This window comes from Passer montanus, unplaced genomic scaffold, assembly GCF_014805655.1.
Source record: "Passer montanus isolate IOZ18808 unplaced genomic scaffold, ASM1480565v1 scaffold52, whole genome shotgun sequence".
Lineage (NCBI taxonomy): Eukaryota > Metazoa > Chordata > Aves > Passeriformes > Passeridae > Passer > Passer montanus.
Genome location: NW_024370152.1, coordinates 125,727 through 152,310, shown reverse-complemented (window position 1 = coordinate 152,310; position 26,584 = coordinate 125,727). Strand labels below are relative to the sequence as shown.

Here is a 26,584-nt window from a genome sequence, read left to right as displayed (position 1 = left end):
AGAGCCAGAACACCAGAAAACCCACTGCTTCATCACAGCAATTTTCAAATTATCCACAGAAAATGAATGCAGAACTGAAAGCAAGCAGAGTTCCTTCAGGCAAAATTAATTTCCCCCAGGTTTACCTGTGTTGCTCTTAATTGTTAGTGTGACCTGCAATAGCATCAGTTTTGCATGCCTTCATCCTGCTGCATAAAACCAAGATGTATGTGGACTCTCCCACTTCAAGGCACCATACACATGAAACTGAACAATGCATAATCTTGTTCAAGCCCAGATGAAGACTGAATATTTCCATGTTCTATTTGTACAACTAGTATTATTCAACAAATTTAATCACATTAGCACAACACAATCCATCAGGAAGCAGAAACACACTGGAGGCTTCCTAGGTCTTTACCTGAATAGGGATAACAAAGATAATGCACATATAGCACACCAAACACACACCAAAACCAGAAGAGGCTTACCTGACCTCAGCAAGAAGGAACAGGCTGCTCCTGCAGACAATTGCCTCTAATAATTTTAGCAGCCAGAATGGTAATGAACAGCTGGGTTTGTACAGATGTTTGAGCTCCTCCAAAGGAGCATTTTCAAGCACAGTTCTTCATAGCCAGAAAACAGAGAAGGAGAGAAGATGTACGTTTTTGCTACCCTACATAAAATGCTAAGAACCCAAAACACCACTTCTCACTGAAGTTTTAAGTTCATTCTATGACACTGCTGTGAAGCCACACTAAACTGTTGGTAAACTGATGTGGCAAGATGTACTGATGTCTCTGTGGCAAAAGCAGACACAGAACTAACTGGTTGAAACTTCAAGTCTCATTTACTTCTAAGGATATGAAAGCACTCATCTGGTTTGGGTTTCCTAACTGAAAAAGGCACAGGAGAAAGTCTAGCTACTACATTACAGCTGATGTCAGAAGCAGACTTACTAAACAAACCTTACTGAAGGTTTCACTCATATTTTGCCACTTGGGATTTCCAGCGTCTGGATGCAAAACCAGCAGGCAAAACTTTTTATTCATTTATTAACAGGCTAAGCACCATAAAGATGACAATATATCAGAGCTGAAAGGGTGTCTTATTCCTTCAAAGAACTATTCTGTTTACCTCATGCTTAACTAATACTTCCTGTACCAGCTTTTTTGAGCCTACTTAACTCTTCTGTATAGCACAGATAAAAATCCAAAAGTGATTTGAGTAAGTGATAGTACGAAAGAACATTATTGAGAAAGTTCTTCGGAGAAAAAATTCTCACTAGTTTGAGGGTGGTGGGGGGGAAGGATTCCCAAGCAGGACCTTTGAGTTGAGCACAGCTAGCTGGGGAAAGGGTAGAAATTCCTTCTGGCTTGACAGCACATGTAAAGTCCACTAGTTGCCTTTAAAAAACAATAAATCCAGGTTAGGCTAGAAGTATCTATTCCCAGGGTTGTCATCCTGACACTAACTTGTTTATTAACATGCTGCTTTGAAACATTTTCACATTTTCCTTGGCTAAAAGCCTGTTTGCAATAGAATAAAAGGAAAGAGAAAAGGAATACAAAGCACAATTGAAGATACATTCAAGTGTGACAAGGGATTTTTGTATCACTTTTTGTCCCAAGTGCATGTCTCATTTTTTCTTTTAGTATTGTTATTACATGTCCATATAACAAATCCCTGTAAAACTCATCAGCGACAGTCTACATCTCCCACACGCTGCTGATTATTCATGTAACAAATTCTCCACATTCTGCTTTTGAGCCATGTTGCAAGAAGCAATAGAGCTGGCATCAGCTTAAGAAGATTGAGAGCTGAACTGATAAGCTGGCATGATGTACCTCTGATGTCCTCCTACCTGATAAAATAATAGTCCTCCCAGTAAGACCCAAAAATGAGCTTACAATGTTCCTTTGCTGTGGCAGGCCACAGTGGTATCAATCACCTATGCTTCCATCATACCTCCACTTGGAAAGCACACAGAATTCCTGCCGACAGAGTCCAGAAGTGCACATACAGGCCGAGTGCAGTCTGGAAACCCATCTGTTCAGCCTCTGCTCCTCCCCCCCCCACACTGATAGTGAACAGCTGTCAAGAGTCAGACTCCCTTGCTTCCACAGCATGCTTTCAGCATGGATACTGCCCATCTACGGTTACCTCCACAAAACCAGAATATTTGTGCATAAGCCCCTGCTCAAACTATATTTCAGCAGACTGTTTCCTTGTGCCTCACAGTCACCTGTCTGGTCTTCCCAGAGATAAAGCTTAAAAGGATCAGCATTGGGAACATACTGTCATGGTGGTGAAGCTAGAAATCAACTGAGACTAATCAAACATGGGTTCCAGCAATCTAATCTGGGATATGCTGACTCTCACAGCCACTCCTCACTTTCACAAATCAGCTGCAGGATCATAAAATGAGCTAGATTAAACAAGATCTTAGGACATGGAAGTCATCTTGTTCAGTGTACACTCAAAGCAGGTTTTAGCTATGGTTTCTCAGTCCAGTCCTGAAAAATTCCTAAGATGGAGCCTACAAAATCTCACTAGGCAACCTTCTCCACAATTTGACTGTCCTCATAGTGAGATTTTTTTTCCTCCTGTATTCAATGAACTTATTTCAGTTTGTGTTCACTCCCTCTAAGCCTTTCCAGGCAAGGACAGAACAGATGGAACACTGATTAAATCAGAAGGAATCACACTCTACAGCGGTCTGAAGAGAAAATGCAAAACAGTTTCATTTTTTATTTACTTTATCCAATTTAAGGGTTTATACAACTCACAATAATCTCTACAGGGCAGGCAGAGGATTCCTTCATGGCCATATACTTTCATGTTCAGGCATGTTCTATCAAAGAGAATCCTTTGCACCAAGATGAAGTACATCTTTACTATCCCTGTAGATTACCAGAGAAGTGAGTTACCTTCAAATTCAACATACGTGGTACTACAGGGTAGGAGTTGGGGAAGGGAGGGTAGAGGGTAGATGGGAGAGAGATTTAAAGGACTTGAACAGGCCAGCAGGACACAAAATTAAAAAAACCAGTAACTCCTTCACCTTTGTAACCAAAAGAATACCAATATTCCTATTTACTGAATTATTTTGACTCTAGGGTCACAGTTCTCTTTTTCATATTTCCAAAGACACAGCTGCTGGAGTGCTAAAATTACAGATCCTCTTAGACCACACAGACCTCAGTGCTACTCAAACTGCTGCCAGAAGCATTGCTGTCTTGAAGGGACAGGCAATTCACATCCAATATTAAAAGCATTGTTGTTCTTAAGAAAAGCAGTCCACAATCTTGAAACTTATCTGGGGATGAGAAGGATGGAGTAGAGAGAAGACCTGTGGTAATTGGCAGGTGAAAACAGACAAAGAATCAAAGCAGCATATTAAGAAACACAAATATAACTCCCTATGCCACAGACAACACTGCATGCAAAGCACAGCTAGGCACCAAGGAAAAAGCACCTGCATACATTACACATGTTGATTCTATTAGGAAAGCAGATAGTTTTTGTCAAACTAACCATCTTCATCAAAAGTGGCTTGAAACTACTGCTTCTTTGCCAACACCAGTCTTCCAAACTGCAGGCAAGGGTTAAATAGCATTTTGACCTCATTGGTTTCTCTTTCCCAAACATCCATCCCTTCACTTTGCTTTTTATGCAAGTACACAGGCCAGATTCATCAGACAGCGAGCAAGGAAATTGAATGAATGAAGCTACAGTCCTTCAACATGCATCCTCAAGTAGTCTACTATAATTCTGATATACATTTCCAAAGTTCTGGAGATCTTGTTTCCATTATTTTGGGCATAAACTTTGTCTTAATGAGAACAAAAATCTTTGTCTTAATGAGAACAAAAGTCAAGAAACTGAAAAAAACTCAATTTTTATTAAGGCTTGTGATTAAAGTTTCACATTTAGTCCATTTCCAAACTATATCAAATCAAATGAGCAAGATGAAGGTGTTGAAATGGGGAAAAAACCCCACAAACAAAACCAACAATAAATTAAACCTGTATTATTAAACATTAGAGATCTTGAAATCTTTCTAGGGGAGGAGACATCTTTAAACATAAAGAAATTGTATTCATTTTATGCACAGCTGGTTTCCAGCCTAGTGATGCACCTAGTTTCAGCAACCAAAACACATCACAGTCTCTCACTACCTGAGAAAATAGTCTCTCCCTGTTCTGGCTTTATCTTCTCACAATCACTGATAGGGTATGAAGTGCTCATGAAGACAGGAAGAGAAGTACTGATGATCCTGGCACCTGGACATGCTTCTAAACTGGTAGGGTTTCACAGCACGTGTGAGATCTATTGCTTTGCTCAGGGAAGGCAAGAACTTGTGTTGAAGCAGGTCCAGCACAAACAACACTCAATTAATGCACATTAGACCTAATGCCAAGGAAGATGTTCTCTTCTGTAATTGCTCCTAAACAATTTCTTTCCTTTAAATCATTGCCCAATGGAATGTCTGTCCAAATTCCAAATTAAGTAAGAAACAACTTAAAATAGATGCTGAAGCCCAGGAGGTTTCTAATTAACACTGCATCTAGCATACTTTAAAGAAGCAGCACAGCTGTTCAGAGCATATGTCCTCACTTCTCATGAGCTGCAGGGAATTTTGCAGGATAGCAGCAGGTGACAGTAACACTAGCACTATACTCCAAAAGATGGAGAATGCTCAGAACACATGAGACATCCCTACTTTGTCACTCTAGGAAGAGCTCCCCAAGATTTCTAGTGCTGCTGTATAGGAAACACCTAACACGTAAATAAAACCATCTTCTTACCAATCACAAGCTTACTTCTGTGTGCTACTGATCTTCAAATCCTACCCAATGGCTCTCCACACTGCAAATGTTGAAATGAGAGCACATACACATTGAATTTCAAGAGGAAAGTGTTATTAGCTTGCACTTTTTCACTTTTTCCACACTTTCCCTTTTAAAAGGAAAAAAAAATCTTAAAATTTTTCTACTAGAATGACCTGCATGTGGTCTACTCACGTCATCTGGAAAACGGATAATGATGGCGTTAATGAGGAATTCACAATACCACCTGAGGTGCACTGACAATGGACTGATTCTCATTTGGGGTTCATTTCCAGTCATGGCTAACCTATTGTTAGACTCTCAAAGAGAATTAGAATTGAAACACATAAATGTAGGAACAAAAGAAGGAGCTTAAAGTTTTTTGAAAATGATGCCACCTGTTGAGCTTAGTGGACAAACATACGGCTCCTGTGTCCACTACAGCTGTCTGCCATGCTCAAGTACAGACAGACAGGCAAGTCTTACACAGAGACACTTAGAGATCTGGTTAGCTTGCTAGGCTTAGTGATTTTAATAGGACAAAAATATTCTTCCTAAACTTCCCATGCTGTACATGCTAATCTAGCCATCCTAATCAAAGCCTTTATCAAAGTAGTTATCATTGCTCTTCTTATATTTTTTGCAGTTGCAAACCTGGTGCCAACAAGCAATATGCCAGAGGCCACCTGGTAAAGAATTTTACAAGATCTGACTCACCACCAATGTGCTCTAGTGACTATTCAGATGAAGTTACATGTCTGAACAAAAAAACAGCCTTTCTAGTTACAAGGGAAACTGACACCCAAGACCTTTTGAAGTAGGTCCAGGTTCATGGGAATGCTGTTTTCTCCATACTCCCAGCATTGCTGTGATAGCTTGTGTGAAGACTGAGCTACTTCTCCCAGCATGTCCATGGGAAGCTCCCAGTTAAGACAGGTGCACACTTTTTGCTAGGCTGCCTGTCATGCATTAGAGATTCCATTGTGATGCAGCCATGGACTCTTACCTCAGTCCCTAAAAAGAAGCAGTGAAGTGCAAGAAGGCATTTACTCTTCTAGCACTGTCTGCATCTATACAGGAGACTCAGCTTTCTGCATCCTCAGAGAAAGAAGGCCAAGCACAAAATTTCTAAATATGAGCTAGTTAGACTTGCTCACTGCTGTCCTATGGCACAGCCAGGATAATGCATATGGAGACAGGATGATAAATATACAGAAAAAGAAAAGAAGGGGATGTTAATATTGTGAGCCTATGAACAAAGCTGTGATTTTTCTTTTGGAATTCTCTCTAATAACCCCTCATTTAATTTTAAAAGAGTTTCCGTTGACAAAATGCTCACATTCATTAAGGCCCCTCTAGATGGAAACCCTGCCCTTCCTCATCACACACTTCCCCTAGTTTATGCTCACCTTTGCTAATGTATAATTGCTCAGGTTGATGAAAGCATTGAACAACACAGGCAAAAAAAAGGTATCTCTGTACCATGATCCTAATGCTCTAGAGCACCCTTAGGAATAGATTCCAGCTCTTCAGGTCCAGTACACAGATCTTTCTGCCACATCACTCACCTAACCCTGGAGCATGCACACAAGCTCATCTTCTCAGTTTGAAACTGGAATTCAGCTTTCCATTTATGCCCAGAAGCCTTCTTGTGACTTACTTAGATTTTCCAGTGTTCAAGGAGTAGTGGCAGCATGCTTCTGTGTCAATTTGGGACTTGCCAAATGCACACTGAGCACGTTCCCTGATCTCATGGGCTGTCACATCCCACCTACAAGATCTAATATGCCCAGTCCCCAGGACAATTGTGTGAGTAGACTCTTGTGAGAAATACATCAATAACAAATTGAATTCCTTCCTCTTGTAACATCTACTTTGGCTGTGCAAAAGGAGTTATTTTATGCCCTGAGGAACCTCTCAAGTTACCCTGATCAGAAGAGAGGCACAGTGTTTACTTTATCAATAGCACTATGACAGCCTTCTTAAATCTGCATACAACATAGCATTTGCTCCATGAGGAATACTGCATGGTATGTTACACCTCAGGGAGAGCAACTGTTTACAGAAATGCTACCCATTCAAATCTTCAGAATTCTGAGACACAAGAAGAGAATTTTCTCCCTGGCTACCACATTATTGAGGCAGATGCATGAACTAGAGACCAGAACCCTATAAAGAGGCTGATGTCTCTGGCACAGTCCTAGATCATTTCTATAAAAGAAAAGGAAAAATGTGATGCGCATCAAGACTGTCAGGGCACAGACCTGAGGCATTCCCAGATCTCGAAGTAATCAAGGGATACACCACATGCTTAACTTGCCTTTCAAATCATTGTCCTAACTCAAGGGCTTAACCTTCCTTATTTCTCCTTCCCTGACCATTCTACAGAGCAGAAGATACAACTCCTGATCCAGAAAAAACAGAATGATTTTGCCAATGTACTTTTCTCAAGGTAGGCATCACATCCCGATAATGCTTTCTACTTCCTCTCTCAGCAAACACCCTCACCCCTTACCCAGCCATTTTTATTATGTAGTTTCAAATTATTCTGAGACTTAAAATGACCTTAATTTTATGGTTGTTTAAGTAAGCTGAATTATGTATTACAGTATGTATCATGCTAGGTGCTTCATACTCAAGAGATAATAAGCTGTTCAGATCAGGGTAACTTTAGAGGTTACTCAGGGCACAAAATCTCTCCTTTTGGAAGCAAGAAGCTCTCTTCAAATCCAAGCACCAAGTAGGAAAACAGATGCACTTTATTAACTCAATCTCTGTAGAAAGTATCCCTTATCATACCTTAAAATGACACAGTTGTTTGTACAACAACTTGCCTACCAGCATATCTCTATTTGAATGGTGATCTAAAATTGGACCCTTCTTCAAAGGCAAGTTTTAGATGCACTCTATTATGCAGCACACAGAAGGCTGTGGTATAGGCAGCCTTGATCTGGCATTTGATTGCAAATGTTTCATGCAATCTGAGGACTGGTGTTAATTCTTTCTGAAAGGCAGAGATGCCTGGAAAAGCTTTGTCAACATGCACAGCTGTCAGGAGAAAGAGGAAAGGCATGGCTGTAAGGCTATAGCTAGAATAGGACCTTCTGACTTTCAGGGGATTTTAAGGGAAAAAAAATGCACACATTTTCCCCAGCCATTGCCATAGTCATAGCCATGAACTAAGGAAACCTTTTGTCCTCTCAGGTAAGGGATTACCACAGAAAACAAACAGACCTTCCTTCAGGATTTGACATTCAGTGCAACTGATGGGAGTAAATGCTCAAGTGGAACTTCTTGTCCCCTAGCATTCCCTGAGAAGAATGGATGACAGAGAGGCCTGGATGTAATGATCACCAGCACTCTGACCTGACAGTGTCTCAGCCATTCACTTCTGTTCAAATGCAGCATTTCCAGCCACTGCTTGTCTGCAGAGCTCTCTCTCAAGCATGAAGAACATACTACACCTGATCCAAGGAGTGATGCTTGGTTACAATCTAGGTAAAGCAGCTCAGGCTTGTTTTTGTGACAGGCAGCATGCTGCTGCAGCAGCTACAGACTGACACCAGGGGAGAAGTAAGGTCCACCTACTACTCAGGATCCTTAGAAATCAGCATCTTGGCTATCTCTATTGCTGTCATTGCATGCTTGGTAGCAGCCAGTTCAGAGCCTTCAGCCAATTCCATGCATAGTCCAGGATACTTCACATCATATACCACAGAGAACTTCCTTTACACTCGCGTAGTTACTCTGACACATCAAATCTCCAAAGAGGTTGTGGACAAGGCAAGGATGCAACAACTGTTGCTATGGCTTTGGATGCACACCCAGCCAAGCTGAGATTCCCACCACACAGGACTTCAGGAAGTGTGGATTGACAGGGGTTCTCTCTGAACCTTTGGCATGGATTTCCTGAAGACAGGACAGACACTTAAGAATAGCAATACCACAGCAGATGTGTCCAGCTGACAAAAGATGACAGCTTCTTATCAACATGCATTTGTTATCAACACATTCTACCTTAGCCTCAGGTCAAGTCTTCCTTTGAGAAGTCCTTTCAAACATTGTCATGAAGGTTGCTCTTTTTTCCAGTCATCACAGCCACAAATCTGAGGATTTTTGGGGAGCACTATAACCAGAAGAAACTTCAAGCCTGACTGAACCCAATTCAACCACAGACAGCACGGGAACAGATAGAATTATTTATTTCAATTATTAATTTAAATAAACCAACTCGGGGACTGTCTATTCTTTTAAATTAAACACCAGCCCAGAACTGCCTGACAACTGCAAGACCACAGAACTTTTAGGAAGAAAGGATAAGCTCTGAATAAAAATATTAGTTACTTCAGACATCATGCATTTCTGTTCAGATGTAAGCTTACTTTCTCATATTGAAATCACAAGGTCTTATTTCATATGGACACCTGCTTCTGCCTAATCCTCTACTAACTCAAGGACTACGTAACACGCACAAAGTTTTAGGGTTGTATTTCAACTACCCTCACAATGGGTCCCCAGAGGGGGACCAAGAGTTAGGGTACACCAGTAAAACATGGAATAGCTGATAGAAAATGAAACAGCTTTTTATCTCTCCTACAGTGCATTCCACTGGGTTATGCAAATTCCTACTCTCTAGGATTAAGCCACTTTAAATGCAATCAGAAGGATTTAATCAGATTAGTCAGGCTAAACTGATAGCCATCTGATATTATTCCATTCATCAGACAACAACACTAACAAACATAACAAAGCAGTAAATATTTTGAGACAAGTCAAACTTCAGTCAAAAGGTCTTCTTCAGAAGCAGCAGATACATAATAGAACTCACTCACTAAATATAAATAGAACCTTTAAAAATTCTCCAACAAGATGCCTTTGGATTTTCTTTTATCAAGTGCAAAGGCAACACCTGAGCAATAACAAAATCCCCACACATAAAACTGTGTGCTTGAATACAGGAAGTGTGGATTGACAGGGGTTCTCTCTGAACCTTTGGCATGGATTTCCTGAAGACAGGACAGACACTTAAGAATAGCAATACCACAGCAGATGTGTCCAGCTGACAAAAGATGACAGCTTCTTATCAACATGCCATCTGATCTATCAGCCAACATAGCCTGATGCCATGGACGTTTATAGGGAGACGTTCTTTAACTACATTAGGACGAGATGACTGGAAATTAAATACCCAGATCTCAAAACACTAAACATCTTCACAGGTATATAAATCATCTTCTAGTTGCTCAGTCACATGAATATTCAGAACACTTGCTCTATCATTATAATCAATTAAACCCTATTTTCAAAAGTGCCTTTAGAATCCTGGAGAGCTGCTCCTCTTTCCTTTATGATGACATGGAGCAGATATAACAGCTTATCAGTTGCACCAAGTACCCACTAGGCAAAAGGATGTCTTGTAATTGCAGTGGCTCACAAATCTACTGTCCCTAACTGCAGATAAGTCATCCAGTATCATCCTACTAAATATCTCATTTATAATTAATCTGAAAAAGAAGAAAGAACAAACTCCAGTCCTAAATGCAGGAAGAAACAAGCCAATGCACTATAACTTTAATAATTTAAATTACAAGTGCTCACCACTTCTGTATAAAGAGCAAGAAATTACTTAGACTCATTTCATTCTGAGAAATTCCTTGACTCAAAATTAATAGATTTACACTAATGAGAAGTAACAGCTCCCAGCCCTTCTACAAGGTACTGAAAACTTCCAAAGAACTGTTTCCATATCAATTCCTGTGTCTCTCTTCAGAAATGCTTTAAGAAAAGAAAAATAGGAACACTTGCATGAAAAAAGGATCTTTGCATCCAACAGCCTCATCTTCCCCCACTGATTAATCTTTCCTGAGGGCCCAAAACAGGAGCTGCCAATAGAAAAGGAAAGCATACAATCAACTTAACCAGGCACAAGCGTGACTTACACCGCAAAATGAGAAAAAAAGGACCTGCTGTACAAATCCAAGAAATGTACGTTTGATCTGCACAAAGATATGTGTTGACTGGTCAAATCATCACAAATTAAAACATATGGCCCAATACCTCGGAACATTTTACAAACTGCACAGCCAACAAGTGGGATAATGATCCTGATAAAGAAAATACATGGAAAATAGAGTTGCATAATGCCAGTACAAGAGATTTAAATAGTTTAATGGAACACAACATCACCACTAACCATCTTCCTACATGACAGAAAAGGACAGACACTACCAAGAATAGCAGTTAAAGGCTCAGAGGCATCCTATAGTGTCTCATTTTGACTACTGGTAAAAAAACATTGGAGAAGCAAGGAAGGAAAGAAGGAAGCTACAGAAAGATGTAGCTCTGCAGCCCTCCTCTAACACCAAGAAGTCCAAATCTGATTGAGAAAAAAGTCCATTAGCAAGCTGTTAAACTGTTTTTAAGTGGAATAACACAATGTCATGCTTTGGCCATCTCAACCACATACACAGATGACAGCCTTCACATTGCCAAGAGGAGGAATACACACTCCAACTCCCATTGCTCTTATTTTTTCATCTTATCACATGACAGTACAAAACTTCTATATTTAAAAGCAAGGTATTGAACGGTATATTTAGGAATAAAGGCACATGCAGGAAAACACAGTGCTTCTATGGCATTTGCTGCTGCCTACCTAAGCATCTTCAGAATCATGGTTTTCCATGCCAAAGGACATTTCTGTTTCATAGCAGCTATCATATGCTGCCATATGTGAACTGCCATGCAACTGGAGCTCACTCTTGCAACAGTCTTTTCTTACCAGCCATTATTCTCTGGGCTTCGTATGGCTCCATATAGCCGGTGTTCTCCCCTTTTCCCATTCTGTTCAACTCACTTTTGGCATCAAATGGATCTGAGTAGTCATCAGCTATCAATACCTGAAAGACAGGAAGGTAACTGTTACTGAAGTCAACATAGCCTGATGCCATGGAAGCACAGATGTCAGATGTGCAAACCAGAAGGCAATGACATCCTATCAGCAAATGAAACAGCTTCACTTGGCTGCATCCTATTCCATCTTCAAAGTAGTCTTGGTTCAGAGGACAAATACACAATTGCCACAGATCAGTTACTCAATGGTACTGAAACAGAAGTGTGCTCCTATTTATACCAGAAACCCCATAAAGGCAGACTCCATGTCAAAAGGATTTCTGACTAGCATTAGCAATGGAATAATTGGGATGGACAAATCAGAAAGAGCCAACCAGCAAATTCAATCCAGTGCAAATCTTATCAGAGAAGTCTGCTAATATTCAGGGGGAAAAAAAGCACTCTTTCCCTTGCACATACTTAATCTCATCTGCTTTTAAGGTTTATGAGCTACAATTGCAAATATTGCTAGAAACTTTTTAAATAAATATTCTAAGGCTACTGTTTTCACTGCATCAATAAGAAGTCTTTTAATTTTAGGTCTCACCTATAAAAAACAACACACAAAACAAACTTCTTGGCTAAACTTAAATCCTCAAACCCATCTGTGCCATTCTTTCTCTCAAAGAAACATTCTTTTTACTTATATTTTGTCAGCTGAGATAAAAGCTAGCAAAAAGAAATGATCTGTCAGAACACATTCTCTTCCTCCACTAGGAGATTAAAAAAATCTGAAGGTTAGAAAATGTCACACTTGACCTTACATTATTATGCTTTCCTGACCACTGCAAAATCATTGTATGCTGCGTAAGACCCATCTATAGGGTTTTTATCAGTCAATTACAGTCACAGGAATCATTCCTCCCTATAATTGAAGTGGTAGAGCTAATCTTTGTTTCTGGGATGTGACAAGTGGACTGGGGCAAAGGCAGAAATCCTCATATGAGAATTATTGCAGAGCATAGAGATAAAATCTACAGCAGGCAAAAGAGACTGAAGCAAACAAAAGCAGGCAGAGGCAAGCTTCAACATCAGAATGCCTATGAAACCATAAGATTATTCAGGTGGGAAAGAACCACAGGAAATCACGCTATCCAACTCATCACTCAAATCAGGGCAAGCTTAAAGGTTTTTGCCCTGACTACTTACTTTATTTACAAGGAATTTTTCAACTGAGTTACTTTACATTTTTAAGACAAGCACTCGTAAGCACAGCGCAGCACAGCACAGCGCTATTCCAACAGTTTAAATCTTTTCAACAAAGAACTAGGAGTACACTGCCAGCTAAGAGACTGAGGCTGCATCTGTTTCTGTCTCCTGCTGCCAGCATATCCCACCAGTCAGAGAAGAAAAACAGGGCACACAAGTATTCACAGATCAAACACCTGCACAAGTGCCATGGAATAAATGAACACTCTATTAGGAAAGACAGAGATCTCCTTTAAGATTAGGAAACAAAACATCTAACACACTTCTGAGTCATTACTCAGGCCCCATAACACTGGCACATTGCAATTTTGTCCTACTTATTTTGCTTATTTTACTACAAAGACTGACGTTTTAATTATGGGGTTTTTGTGTTTTTCTCCACTCAGAGTTTAAAGTGACTGGAAGCTTTTTTTTTCACCAGAAATTACCAGACTGACACGGATCATCGAGACAGGAAAACATAATTCTTTCTTTCACTTGGTGTCCAAAATTACTCCCTCATTATTTAGAAAATCAGTTAACACAAAGGGGAAAAGTCCCCTCCCCCCGTCTGGCAACATATGCCCAAGCAGCAAATCAAGTGACAGCAGCTGCACACACTTGAGACAAAGACAACAACGTGTATCACGCAGCGTAATTTCTCCTAGCCACAAGGGCAGTTTAATTTCCAAAAATGATGCGGCTGAAATGCCATCCATGTTGTCTTCTGCTCCGACCCTATCAAGAGCTGCTAGGTGGTCGCATGTGCTCTGCGCTGGTCTCCTTTCAAATGTTGACACGTAGTACCTGCCAATCCTTTGCATAACTTTAGTACAACACAAAACAGAAAGCACACTTAGCACAGCTATTTGACCTTTTTTCTTCTCCATTTGCCCAAAAACTATGCTAGGAGGAAAATTATACATAAAAGATTCTGTCAAACAAGAAACCCCACCCCCCATCCCCAAAAAAGAAAGCCACTCAAAAAACCTCCAACCTAAACAACACTCTCTCACACCAAATACCAAACCCACTTTCAGCACTCAGACAGGCAGAAAGAGCAGTCTACTTCACCATTCCTGGAACTGTATATCTTATTACAAGTGGATTTACAATGCTGAGCTGTCAGAGGACTCCCCAGCTGACTGTTACTGTTTCCATATATACTAAAATTCAGTAATTCTCAGCCTAGATGTAGCAGCTGGCCAGTGCCAGAATTTGATTTCTTCTATACTTGCTAACAGCTATAAATTCTCCACTTCTAGGAAGTCTCAAGTATTTCTACTTCTTTCAAAAAAAACCCCAATGCTTGAAAACCTCAAATAAGTATGATTGCTGGTTCTGTTTTAATATACTTACTGTAAATGCCTGAACTCCTTTTGACAACTGTGTTTCAGAGGATTATTTATCCTGTTTTCAGAGATCTCAAGCAGAAAAAAGAGTCCCTACTTTGCAAGTCTTTTTGCCATCTCCACATAAGCTACTTTTAGCTTAATGAGCTCACCTTCCAAGCCTCTATGCTTGGTTAAACAAACTACAGACGAAAACTTGTGATGAAATAGAAGGTTCTGAGTACGTGAATTTTCTAATTAAACAAAACACTTGCTTCATGACAGATGGTATTAATAAACTGTTCTCATACCCCTTTCATACTATCCTGAGAAAGAAAAAGTGTTCTAAGCTAGACAAATATCACAGGTACATGCCTTGCATGTGCAGTGGGGGTTCTGCAGATCATGATCTTGATCACCTCCATGCCACACGGGGAAGATCCACTGTGAGAACACCATGCTGTCACCTCTTCCCCAGAGGCATGTAGGAGCAGGTCTTCCTGTAGGATAACCAATGTGCTCCTGTGTTCACCAGAGCTCATTAGCTTTCCAGAAGGAGGCATTTTGTTTGTTTATATTTCTCCCAACAACCTTTTAACCACTGTCCACCAAACTGGTCTCAGTCAGGCATTTGTTTTCTACAGTCCAGAGGCCAAGGTAAGCACAGGAGATCCCAGGTTAGGGCCTGTATGCAGTGCCCTTTCCACAGCTTTGATTTAGTGCACTTCCACGGCAAATGGCTAAACTCGTTCAACTGGTCTCCAAACTGATCTTTCATGTTACTGACTGACAAACACTGGGCAGGAGGTAGAAGATAATGGACAGCATCCACTGTCTGCAAATGCATCCCTCCTAGAAGTCTCAACTAGTTAGATCATCCAGGATCTAATACTGTACTTGCCACATCTACCCTGGACATAGAGGAATGGCAACGTGTTGAAATTTTCTAAGCACAGCTAAAGACAACATTCATACACAGAGGAAGACCTCTGGAGCAGGACACATTTAATATTTGACTCCCTGCTCTGCCAAATCCAGCCACCTTCCTCACAGGTACTGCCTGCCAAAATGAAAACACAGCTTTCAGGAATCCCCAGCAGGCAGTCATCTAATTCCAAATTAATGTCAAAATCAGTTGCATTTGTCAGGGTTATTGTCAAAGACCTGTCGCTTATCTCTTGAAAGAATGCAAGATCTACATTCTGAGTGTGGACTAGGAGCTCCTACAACTACATGAATAGAGCAGATTCCTGTTCTATTCAAGCCTGTTCCATGGCATCCCATACATATATGATACTATTTTCTATTTTTGTACATGCAGCAGTAGTATTTTGAGGCATCACTAACATCAAGCAAAAGAAACTTTAAGAAATAAATAGAAGTAAAGTTATTAAAATAAGTCAATAAGGATTTAGAGAACACTCGCAGGGGCTCTTCCTTGCAGGTTGCTAGTTAAAAGTCAGAAGATAGAAAAAAAAAGAGTACAGCTCAGTTACCAGACAAGTTGACAAATTAAAAACCATAACTCTACCTAAAAAGGTAATCAGCAGATACAAGATCAAAAGCCCAATAATCACTGTACCTCCCAGAAAATTACAGACAAGCTGAGACTGCAGTTGGTTTATCCCTCTATTATATATTAACTAAGTTGCAAGCTTCACTGTTGATACATAGTCTTTGTTCTTATGCAGTCTTAAAAAAGTCTGATGAATATTATCGTATTACACACAAGTTTAAATGGGTATTTGCATATACAAAAGCATGATCTGCATATGCGGCCACAGGAGGAGACCAAAGAACACACCGAAGTGCATAATTTCACAGGTATCTCTATCTGACTAAACCAAACATTTTAAAGGGAATGAAAAAGAAGAAAACAAATGAGAACTCACCACATTGAAAAAATAGCGGTAATCTCTTTTTTGCAGAGAAATGCAGAAGGTCAAGCTATCTTTAAAACAGCAACATCAACACAGAACTGTTAGCTACTTCAATAATTTAGTGGCTATTGTGATTAAGGACATACTCTTCTAGAAGAATCCAAGAGGAATTATAATAAACAACATGGAGCAAACAATCTAAAAGACTTTTCCTGCCCAGCAGGCATTTGGAGAATTTATTAGGGGATATTAACTTTAAACATTTCTTTTTATTAAATAATACATATTATTATATCATCAATATTAAATAATAGAATAGTTTGGGTTGGAACAGACCTTAAAGATGCTCTAGTTCCAGCCTCTTTGCCATGGGCAGGCACATACTTAAATAACTGCATAAAGGCAGACCATATATTCCTCTTTCAACTTTTGTGAGTTGCAATTAAGTCCACCAATATCGCAGATAACAGCATCCGTCTATCAGCAAAGATACAGAAGACAAAGGCACTTAAAAACTGTGAATACATCTCTGAGAACACCAGAGATAACACATTTAACACAATGTAATGAAAATTCTTCATCCTATCTGAGAATTTGTATTCACAAAAGACCGATCCTAGCAACAGTAGAAGACACTCTAAATTATCATAGAATGGCCTGGGTTGGGTAGGATCTTAAAGATCATCACATTCCAACCCCTCTGCTACGGACAGGGACACCTTTAGATAGACCAGGCTGCTCAGAGCCCCATCCAACCTGGCCTTGTACACTTCCAGGAATGTGGCATCCACAGCTTCTATGGACAGGCTGTGCCTCAACACCTTCACGGTAAAGAACTGCTTCCTAAAATGTAATGTAAATCTACTTTCATTTCAAAGCTATTCTCCCTTGCCCTGTCACTATATGCCCTTGTAAAAAGTCCCTCTCCAGATTTCTTGTAGGCTCCCTTCAGATACTGCAAGGCTCCATTTAGGCGACCCCAAGCCTTCTCTTCTCCAGGCTGAACAACTCTAGTTCCTCAACTCAGCCTTTCCTCATATGAGAGGTGCTCTATCTATCTAATCATCATGGTGGCCAACAATGATTAACAATATTATATGGGGGAGTTGTGTTGTTATTTTGTTTGTTTGGTATTGTGTTGTATTGGTTGGGGATTTTTTGCAGGGGTATGTTTGGGGTTTTTTCATGACATGATATTTTTAAATAATTACATTTTCATGTAATATTAAGGCAACTAGACATCAGAAGCATCTCTGATGTTGAAGCCTGGACAAAGTTCAGCCTGCATACAGCAGGACTGTGAAGTTTGGTCTTGATTTTCCATATGGTTTTCCATATTAATAAAGACATCCATTTTTCTTCCATGAAGCACTGAATTCAGGAACCTGTTGGATAATCCTCCCTGTAGCCTAAGCACCACTTTTTATTCAAAATAAACTTCACACCCTTGGAAAGCAAGGTAATAGCGTGATCTGTACATGCTGGATTCTTGAAAGTATCAGGAAAAATAAATCACGGATGTTTAATACCTTGCGAACAAGAGAGAAATACAGGGTATGATTCTAGAGGACTACCCTATAGACAAAGTGTATATAGAGCCTTTCCTCCTCGTCCTAAATTTGAGTATTAGAAAGACCAACACTAGCTCTGACCCTGGAAGGAATCACAGGTGCCATTCACAGCGCCATTACTTGAGTTCCCATACACTTTTTGCTGTGCCTAATTTCTCCTTCAGAATTAGAATACCCTTTGAATGCCTAACCTTACTTAACCTATAGAAGGTTTTACTGCCATATATACATTGTAACAGTCCTAATGCTAACAGTGGGTGTGCAAGTTTACCTGAAGCTGGATATGTAAAACAGTGTAATACAGATGTCCTTCCCTATATGGACAGTTTTGAAGAAAAGTCTGCAGGTAACATGTGTGCTATCATACAGCAGTAAGAAAGCTGCATTTATGGTGACCCCAGTGTTGTAAGAGAACAGCAAGTCTGTTCCCTTGTTTGAAGGCAGTGTCTGAGGAACTTTCTTACAATGGAGCTGAGGTGTTTACTGCAAAGTTATACACCTGATACACTCTTCCAGAAGTCTACCATGCCCTCCTTAAATATCCACACCATCCAACTGCTTCATACTCTTTCCTGATAGTCTCTGCTTGGATCTTTGTGCCCAAAAGTCTGACAATTTGGATAGCTTCCAAAGCCGTGAGTGTTCCAAGCTGCATGTACAGTGCAGATGCCAGGCGTACTTGTAACTGAACAGCCTATCACATCATTCCAAAAAAGCCCTGAAGTCACCAAGGCTCCAAAGTCTCAGGCTGTATCTAAATATCCTCCTGTTCATAAGACTGCTGTAGTCCCTTAATCATGAGACTGACATACATGAAGAAATTGCATTTTTAGCTGCATTACAGCTGCCCTATAAAACATGGATATGGAGAAAAAAAATGCCTAAGCAACTCGTGCACGACCAGCAGCCATGAGTATTTTTTTTTCTTTTACTCAAAGAGAGAACCATATAACAATGGGAACCACATGTAGAGAGGAAGACTTTCAGAACCAACTGCATGGAGAGGTAACTGAAACTCTGCTGCAATGGGTTAAACATGAGAATAAGGCATTGAGGTACATCTGTAGTTTAGGATCTCTAGAAATAATATTCTGTGATAAAAATAACCCCAACAATGCTTAAACATCTTTCAAGTGTTTTCTCAGTGCATCTTGAAATACCAGCTGCAAGATTCTCTTAAATGCATGTAACTTATTCTCAGTTTAAAGATCAAATAAAATATAGACCTTCCATATACAAAAATAAGACAAGCATCTGCTCAACCCTAAAACAGTATTTTAATAATATAAAGATATTAATAATGTTATACGGAGTCTAATCACTTCTGTGCAAGATGTCAGAAGTTCAAAAAGCTAGACTACTTTGCAAGTCTACTGCAAAGGTGCCTGTTTCTTACACATAGATAATGTTTTCAGAACTTTGTACATCAAGTCAGCAACTCTGCTGTCCTGAACAGTTGCCTGGTTGATTGCTGCTGCTGCACAAGATTCACATGATTTTGCACTAGGTCCACTCTGACTGTGCAGAATCAAATTATTCTCTACTGCATCACATACATCCTGTCTTGCAATTCAAAATTTTCTACTACTTGAAAGTAGCTGAGTGCTTGCTTGAGAAAAGTAGTTGGAATTGTTAGGCTGTAGGTTGAACTTTATTGGAACTATAAGGTTATTTGCTGTAAGTTGAACAGAGATTATAGTACAGTCTGGAGTACACATAACAATATGCACATTAATAATAATTAAACTGGACAAAACTAGCATTTTAAATATTACTCAAAAAATAATAGATCACAGCTTATGGACTGCAACAACCATATTACAATACAGATGGCAGAACCAACTAAACATACAGCAAGCAGTTGGTAGCAAAACAGAAAATCAGAAGCAAGAAGACCCCAGACCCCAATGCTATTGTTTGTCCAGGCTGTCATGTGAGGGATAGAGTTTGGACTGTAAGTGTATAACTGCCTAGGATTTATTTGTTCAGAGTCCCTGTCTTGAAGCACTGCCAGGTACCTTAATTGACCTGTGCCAACAAACCTATCTAATGGAAAAGAGAAATTAATGTCAAAAATTTTGTAAACACATGTGGAAATGGATCTTGCAAATTGCAGTGTCTTCTGCATTCAATATAAAGAATTGTTACATTGTTCCGTCTCCACTGAACACAGATAGAGCAAAATGCTGCTCATTATGAAAGAAATGTCTTTTGAAGGACAATGTACTAGGAACCCAGCTTTTAAGTCCTAAAAACTTCCTGCAATGAAGTATGATACAGCTTTTTTTTGGGAAGCATCCGAGGTTCTTCAGCTGCAAAACCTGGCAGAGCAATGGTTAGGTTCAAATACATAATAGATGAAAACATATCTGAAGTGTTCTTTCACATAGACACTTCCCTCTCAGTTATTACTTCAAGGATTTACACACGCCATGTGTATGTAAATCCAGATAGAGGACAATCACTCAGGAAGACTTCAGCTTATTTCTTTTGATCTCCATTCACAAGTGGTTTGCCTAGTGCGCTGGTCTTAAACGAAGTCTTGAGTTTATTCTTACACAAATACAGGAGATGCCAGATTGATCCAGAATACAACCACATGTTGTTTCAACTTGCCCACACTCCCTAGCTTCTTTGTGGCAAGCAAATGAATCAAACTCTCGCAAGTCAGCACTAAAGATGGAAGCAAATAATTTCTTTATCCACCATACCTGAACTGCTTCAGCCATTAATTCTAACACACTCTGCTCTCCCTTGTCTGAAGGTAAACATCACAGTTAAAGTCCCCAACCCCACCTAATTGTATTGCCTAAATAATAAAAAAAAATCCACCCAACGATTTGAATTCAAAGACATCTGGAAATGATGACTCTCACTGGGCATCTCTTGTAGAGGTTACTCACCTCACTACTAAGAGGTGCATGGCAATTTGGGTTTGTCTGCTTCGGCTTTAATTGGTATTTCCACTGCTACATATCAAAACTTCCTGAATCCCAGATACATTACATCTCTGTTGTTACTTTACCAGCCTTTGTCTAAAATCTTGCATAATATAATCGTGTCTGCCACCACTTTTAGTCTTCATCCCCTTTATTCCCTGAATCAGCTAATTTACAATTTTTCTTTTCCTCTGGGAATTTCAGCCAACCAATCTGCCACTATCCGTACTTTGCCATTTGTCCTTTATAAGTAGCCACACCAAACAAGCACCTCCCTGAATCTCCTTCCCATTCCAGTAACTCTTTCAAGTATGACACACAACTGAGATTTTCAGCCAGTTCTTTACAGATGACAAACCACAGAAAATATAAAATTGCTTGCTGAATTTGATGAAACCCCTACTTCTCACTTCTCTCAACACATAAAGGAAAACAGCATTCTGTCCTTGTAAATGAAATCAGAAAAAAAAAAAGAAAAAAAACTAAAATACCGAAACAGTGATGCTGGAATGAAACACGAACATTTAACAGGCATTATTGGATCACTAAACACTAACATACTTCTGTGAAGACAGAACTATGTGGCCCTCAGTTATTTTTTTTCATTCCTGAAGTGTTTACTAGCTTATGCTATGTTACACACAGCATAAAAAAACCCCAGTTTTTAAAATGTTTTTTGCACGTCTGTAAATTCTTATGAACAGCAGACCTCTAGCTTTGAGGGGGTTTTATTCCATCTTTACTGTCTTTTTTATCAAGTCTTTCCTAGAGTAGTTTATTTTCAATTGCTTTGTTCACTACTGAACTACAGACACTCAGCTAACTAAATTCCTAATTTTTCTTCTTCAGTGAATCACAGGTGTAGAAGAGAAGCAGTTCCCTGCTGGCCCACTATGACCCCTACTTATGAAGTTCACCTGTCAAACTCCACATTTCAGGGCTGTGAAATAAATGAGATTTCATGTCCATTGCTGGGATAAAATAACACAATTGAACAAAAGGCAAGCTATGTTGCATACAAATGCTGTTGCAGGCAGCCACAGTTGGCTTTTCTCAGATACATTCAGATTTCCTGCTTGTGACATATAGTTCTCTCTCTCAATAATTGGAAAAAAATCCTGAATACAACTGAGAATTTTTGCCTACAAGTTTCAGAACCTGCAACAAGGGCTTAGGAGCAGCATACAGATTTATGATCATTACAAAGCAGCAGGTTACCTAGCAACAAATACATATTTTCTGATGAAAATTGCTTCAGTAGGGTCTAAAATCTAAAGTGATTTTAAAAAAAGAAAAATAAATACATCTTGCCCCAAGCACTTGTTTTTGCTGAAAGGCATGCCCTAAAAGAGGATACCTAATATCAATGTAGGAAATTTAAAGAAGACTGAATAGATTGTAACATCTATATGTTACAATCTATATGTGTTACGATCCATATGTTACATCTATAGTGTAAAACATACTGAGATGCTAACTTTTAATCAATCACTTCCACAAAAGAAGTTGCTTCCAGTCAGGAACACCGACCAAGACAATAGAATAAATCCTAGATTTTCCACCCTATATCATCACCTTCACAAGCTGATTTCTTTGGAATTCCATCTGGACAGATACAATTTATCAAGTTGTCATGGAAGTGTGGCAATGCAATCATGTTACATATTTAAACATGTACACACAGATCATTTAGACTGATAACATTCAGCACATACCTGAAATTCCTGTGATGTGACTATTATCCTGGAGTTGAAAATGCCAGTTAACAAAATAGAGAAACATTTATTTCCAATATGTGAGAAAAACTGAACTACACTCACAACCAACTGAACGATACTTAAGACCAACACAGGCAGGAGGATGTGCTGTTCTTAATTAAGGCTATTCCCTCTCTCTCTAACTTGAGTTCCCAAGCCCAGTACTTTCCAGTGTTTTGTTAAAATTTTAAGAGAATGACCAGTAAAAGACAGGATAATGTTTGCAACTGGGCAAGTGTCTATGGAATTTGCTACATACCAGTTGGAAACACAGCTATCATGGAAGTTGCCATGCTGCTGTAACACAGGACTTTGAACCACCTCACCTCTAACACTGAACTAGGAGGTAAAAAGTTTATAAATAAATAAATTACAAACTCTCTCTGTAAAAGCAGTTTATTTTTTATATATGACTGTCTAATACCACTCGCAGTGGGGCTGAGGCCTCAGCTTGGGGTCACAAGCAGAAGGCTTTTCAAGGGCCTCTAGCGCTCCCCAAGCATCCCCCTAATGACTCCTATCCTGTTCTGCAGGGTCATACCAAGAGCCTTGGTACCCATCATGAGGTTGGCAGTGAACTGTGCCTCAAAGGAGGGCTAGACACACCTGGGAACCTGCCCCATCAGAAAGAAGGTGAGCTTGAAAGCCATAAGGACAGGGCACCATCGCTTCACACGTGCTCCCCCTGCACATGCCCTCATGACCTAAGTATTAAAAAGGGCCAGGCCACCCAATGAAGGACGGCTGAGAACAGAGGCAGCTCCAGGTGGTCCCTTCGCCAAAAATCCTGCTATGGGCTGACGTAGCCCCAGCCCTACTACCTAGCCAACAAGGGCGGGCACAGGAGCACAACACTTACTTTATCTTTCATGGCAGAGGGAGCAGCAACCGTCGGCTGCTTGGAGCCCTTGCTGAGCTTCTTGCCCGCGCCGTCGCCGCCTGCACCGCCGCTCTCCACCTTGATCAGCCGGTGCTTGGGGGAGATGTACTTCACGTCGGGCGGCGTCGCCGGGCGGCGCTCGCTGTGGCTGCGGAAGAGGTGCGGGGAGCCGGTGGTGGGAGGCGTGGCGCAGCACGACGAAGAGGAGGAGGAGGAGGAAGCCTTGAGGGCTGCCTCGCCCAGGTCCTCGGGCGCCGAGTAGTCCGGGCGGCACATGGCGCGCAGCTTGCGCAGGGACGAGCCGGGCCCGCTGTAGGGGTCCTCGAAGTCGCGGTCCTTCTGGGCGCGGTAGGCGCGGAGCAGGTCGCTGGTGTCGTCGCGCAGACGGCGGCGCGAGAAGCCGGGCGAGGTGTGGTGGTGGTGGAGGTGGAGGTGCGGCGGCCCCTCGGGGCGGGGCGCGCTGCCGGCACCGTTGCGCTTCTCCCGGTAGTCGGGCCGCGGGGGCTGCGGAGGGCTCTTGGTCTTGCTATTGCCCAGGCTGAAGTACTTGTTCAGCCATTTGGCCATCGTCTCTCCCGGTCGCGGCCTCAGCACCGCTGCGCGCTGCCCCCGGCGCCCCGCGCCCCAGCCCCGCTCGCCGCCCGCATGGAGGAGCGGGTCGGCGGGGCGGGCCGGGCGCCCCGCTCCGCGCACTCCCCGCTCTCCCGCTGCCAGCGGCTGGGAAGGCCCCGCCGAGCCCCCCGGCTTCCCGGCAGGACGGAGCCGCTCCCGGCCCCAGCCAGGCGCTCGCCGTAGCTCCGCGCCCGCCCCCGCGGCTCCGGGTCTGCCGCGACCTCAGCCCCGCTGCTCCGCGCTGGCAGCGCAGCGCAGCCCAGCCTGACCTCAGCACGCACCGGAGAGGCGGGGGACGCATCTGCATGCGGGGCCCGCCCACCGCCGCGGCCGGGCGGGGCCGCGCCAGGTGCCGCGGGGCGGTGCGGATGGGCCGGCCCTGCGCGGGCCGGGCCGGGGCCGCCTCAGCCTGGCCTTGCTTCGCCTTCTGGGGCGCCGGGAGCCGCCGGGGCTTCCCAGCTGTGCCCGCGAACGGGCGGGGGAGGGGAGCTGTGGCTGTGAGGAAGACGGAGGTGCCTTTCCGTTCCTTTCCTAGGTTCCTGCGCCTGCCGTCTGGAGAGGCCGTGGGACCTGCAGCCGCCACCTGCACAGTCTGAACTCTGAATTCTCTGCTACCGCTACCTGTGTGTCCTTCTTCCCATCCGTGGTGGGCTAGGAGGGTTCCAGCTGGCGCCTAAAAATGTAACCAAGCCCTGGTTTTGGCTAGGGCTGATGCTAAAAAGGATGTTGCATATTTTTTGTTAGGTACATTTCCCATGTGTGTTCCTAGGTAAGGAAATCAAATACAGAGATGATGCTTGTGTGAATCATGCTGCTCAGCTTGTGTGTTGCCAGAAGGATTTGTCAGCTGGACCACCACAGTCACAGCCACTTTTAATCTTTCTCCATCTGCCTGAAGGTAAACATATACTACAGCAGGTTTTCCCAAGTTCTGTCTGCCCAGCTGTGATAGTCTCACTATATCTTTAGTCCTGGTCCTAGTGCTGATTTGGTCTGGTTTTAGGAAATGCTGGAGACATTGAATGGATGTTCAAATGGGAACAGGAATACCTGCAGGCTGATCTCTCCAGGCCTGTCTCTGGCCTTTGCCACAATGAAAAAGTTAAGCAAACATAACTACTCAGATGATAGCTTGACCTGTAGTGCTTCAGTTGTGCATTATGATCAGTGACAGGAGAGATTTGTTGCAGTTTTGTTCTGTCTACACTGCATGGTGGAACACAGTTTCAAGTGAAGAGTTAGAGAACGCCTCATAATTGCATTTTAAAAAAATCTTCTGCTAATCAGAATTCAGACATGTCAATAAAAGAAATAAAAAAGTTTTTCATTCCTCCAATGCAAATCTGTGACAAAGTTTTCCAGAGCTATACCTTCATGCAAAGCATCATTTCCCCATTGTTTTATCAAGTCCATCAATGCAGAGAGATGAGCAAGAAGGAGAACTCTTTTCATATAGTTCCTAGTTTCACTAGGAGCTGTGGGTGTGCTCCTAATATGATGTGCTGGTTTTGACTCAGGTACTGTTAATTTTCTTCACAATAGCTATTATGGGGCAATTTGTGCTGAAAACAGCATTATTAATATGGAGGGGGTGGGGGTTGTTACTGATGAGCAGTGCTTACACAGAGCCAAGGCCGTGTCTTCTCACAACACCCCAGCAGTGAGCAAAACTGGGGGTACACAAAAGCTTGGGATGGCACAAGCCGGGACAGCTGACCTCAACCAGCCAGATGCATATTCCATATCACGTGGTGTCATGCTCAGCATACAAAACTGGGGGAGAAGAAGGAAGGGGGGGATGTTCAGAGTGTTAACCTCTGTCTTCCCTAACATGCTTTCTGCACAGAAGGGTGGCTGAAAATTAGACATGAGATGCAGCCCTATTTAGAAGATAAGAAAGGCAATGTCATGCACAGTTCGGAGAGGGTTGTGAAGATGTCAGAGCACAGTCATGTTTTGCACTGTTGTTTTTAATCATTTGGGAGTTACAGCTCTTTTAACATTTTTATAATCAGGATAGTGGAGGGAAGAGAACAGGAAACCTTTATCTACTTATTACTCCAAGTCATCTGTGTATTGCCCTGTTGCATTTTGGCAAACACTTGTGTAGCTCCCTGTTGGCATTGTTGAAGCCCAATGCCAGACACATACCTGCAGTGTATTTACACACCCACAGCCAGTCATGAATTATGAGGGCAAAATGGACTCGGCTATATTAATGCATTAATTCTCTTTATGAAATAAACATGGACTAGATTTACATACGAAGTTTGTATCTGGTTTTATTGACCCTTTTAACCTTGCTCTTGGCTACACATTTCTCTATAAGAAGCCTCGCTGTCTCTGAGTTTGGGCACTATCCTTGAAATTTGCCCAACATAGGCATGTCTGTATGTTTTAGGGAGCACCTGAGAACAAACCTCCTCCCCCGTGAGCACGGCTTCACTTGTTATTCCTTCCTGCAGTATTTTCATCAGCGTGTGTGGAAAGGAGGGTTGCATGCTCCCTTTACTGTCATCAGCAGTATTTTTCTTTTTACGTCCTTAGTGCTGGTCTTCTGTCTCTGCTCAGCATATTCATCCTGTCTGACTACAGAGGGTTTTTTTCCTCAGAGCAACTTCTCAGCCTGAGCCTGAACAGTGAGTGTCCTGTTTCTTGACTGACTAGTGCCTGGGTCTCTCAGGGGGTTGCAAGACTCCCAGTAGTTGCTGATTGAGGAATAAT

General features: G+C 41.7%; 1 protein-coding gene and 1 long non-coding RNA gene across 3 annotated transcripts in view; one reads left to right on the top strand and one right to left on the bottom strand.

Moving 5' to 3' along the window:
* The window catches only part of SHB (SH2 domain containing adaptor protein B), a 57,243-nt gene extending 33,075 nt beyond the window's left edge, over positions 1-24,168 (bottom strand). The window contains exons 1-2 of the mRNA XM_039724129.1: positions 23,228-24,168; positions 11,593-11,710 (exon numbers count right to left, since the gene is read on the bottom strand). Of these exons, the coding sequence (XP_039580063.1) occupies positions 11,593-11,710; positions 23,228-23,815 (706 nt within the window). The 5' untranslated portion in view covers positions 23,816-24,168. The remainder of the gene's footprint in view (positions 1-11,592; positions 11,711-23,227) is intronic.
* LOC120509477 lies at positions 23,463-25,382 on the top strand. Of its 2 annotated transcripts, none has more exons than XR_005629277.1 (4): positions 23,463-23,596; positions 24,396-24,541; positions 24,630-24,758; positions 24,864-25,382. It is a non-coding gene; the product is annotated as an uncharacterized LOC120509477 (long non-coding RNA). The 2 variants fall into 2 exon arrangements; XR_005629276.1 differs by having other exon boundaries at positions 23,523-23,657.
* Positions 25,383-26,584: the final 1,202 nt, after the last annotated feature.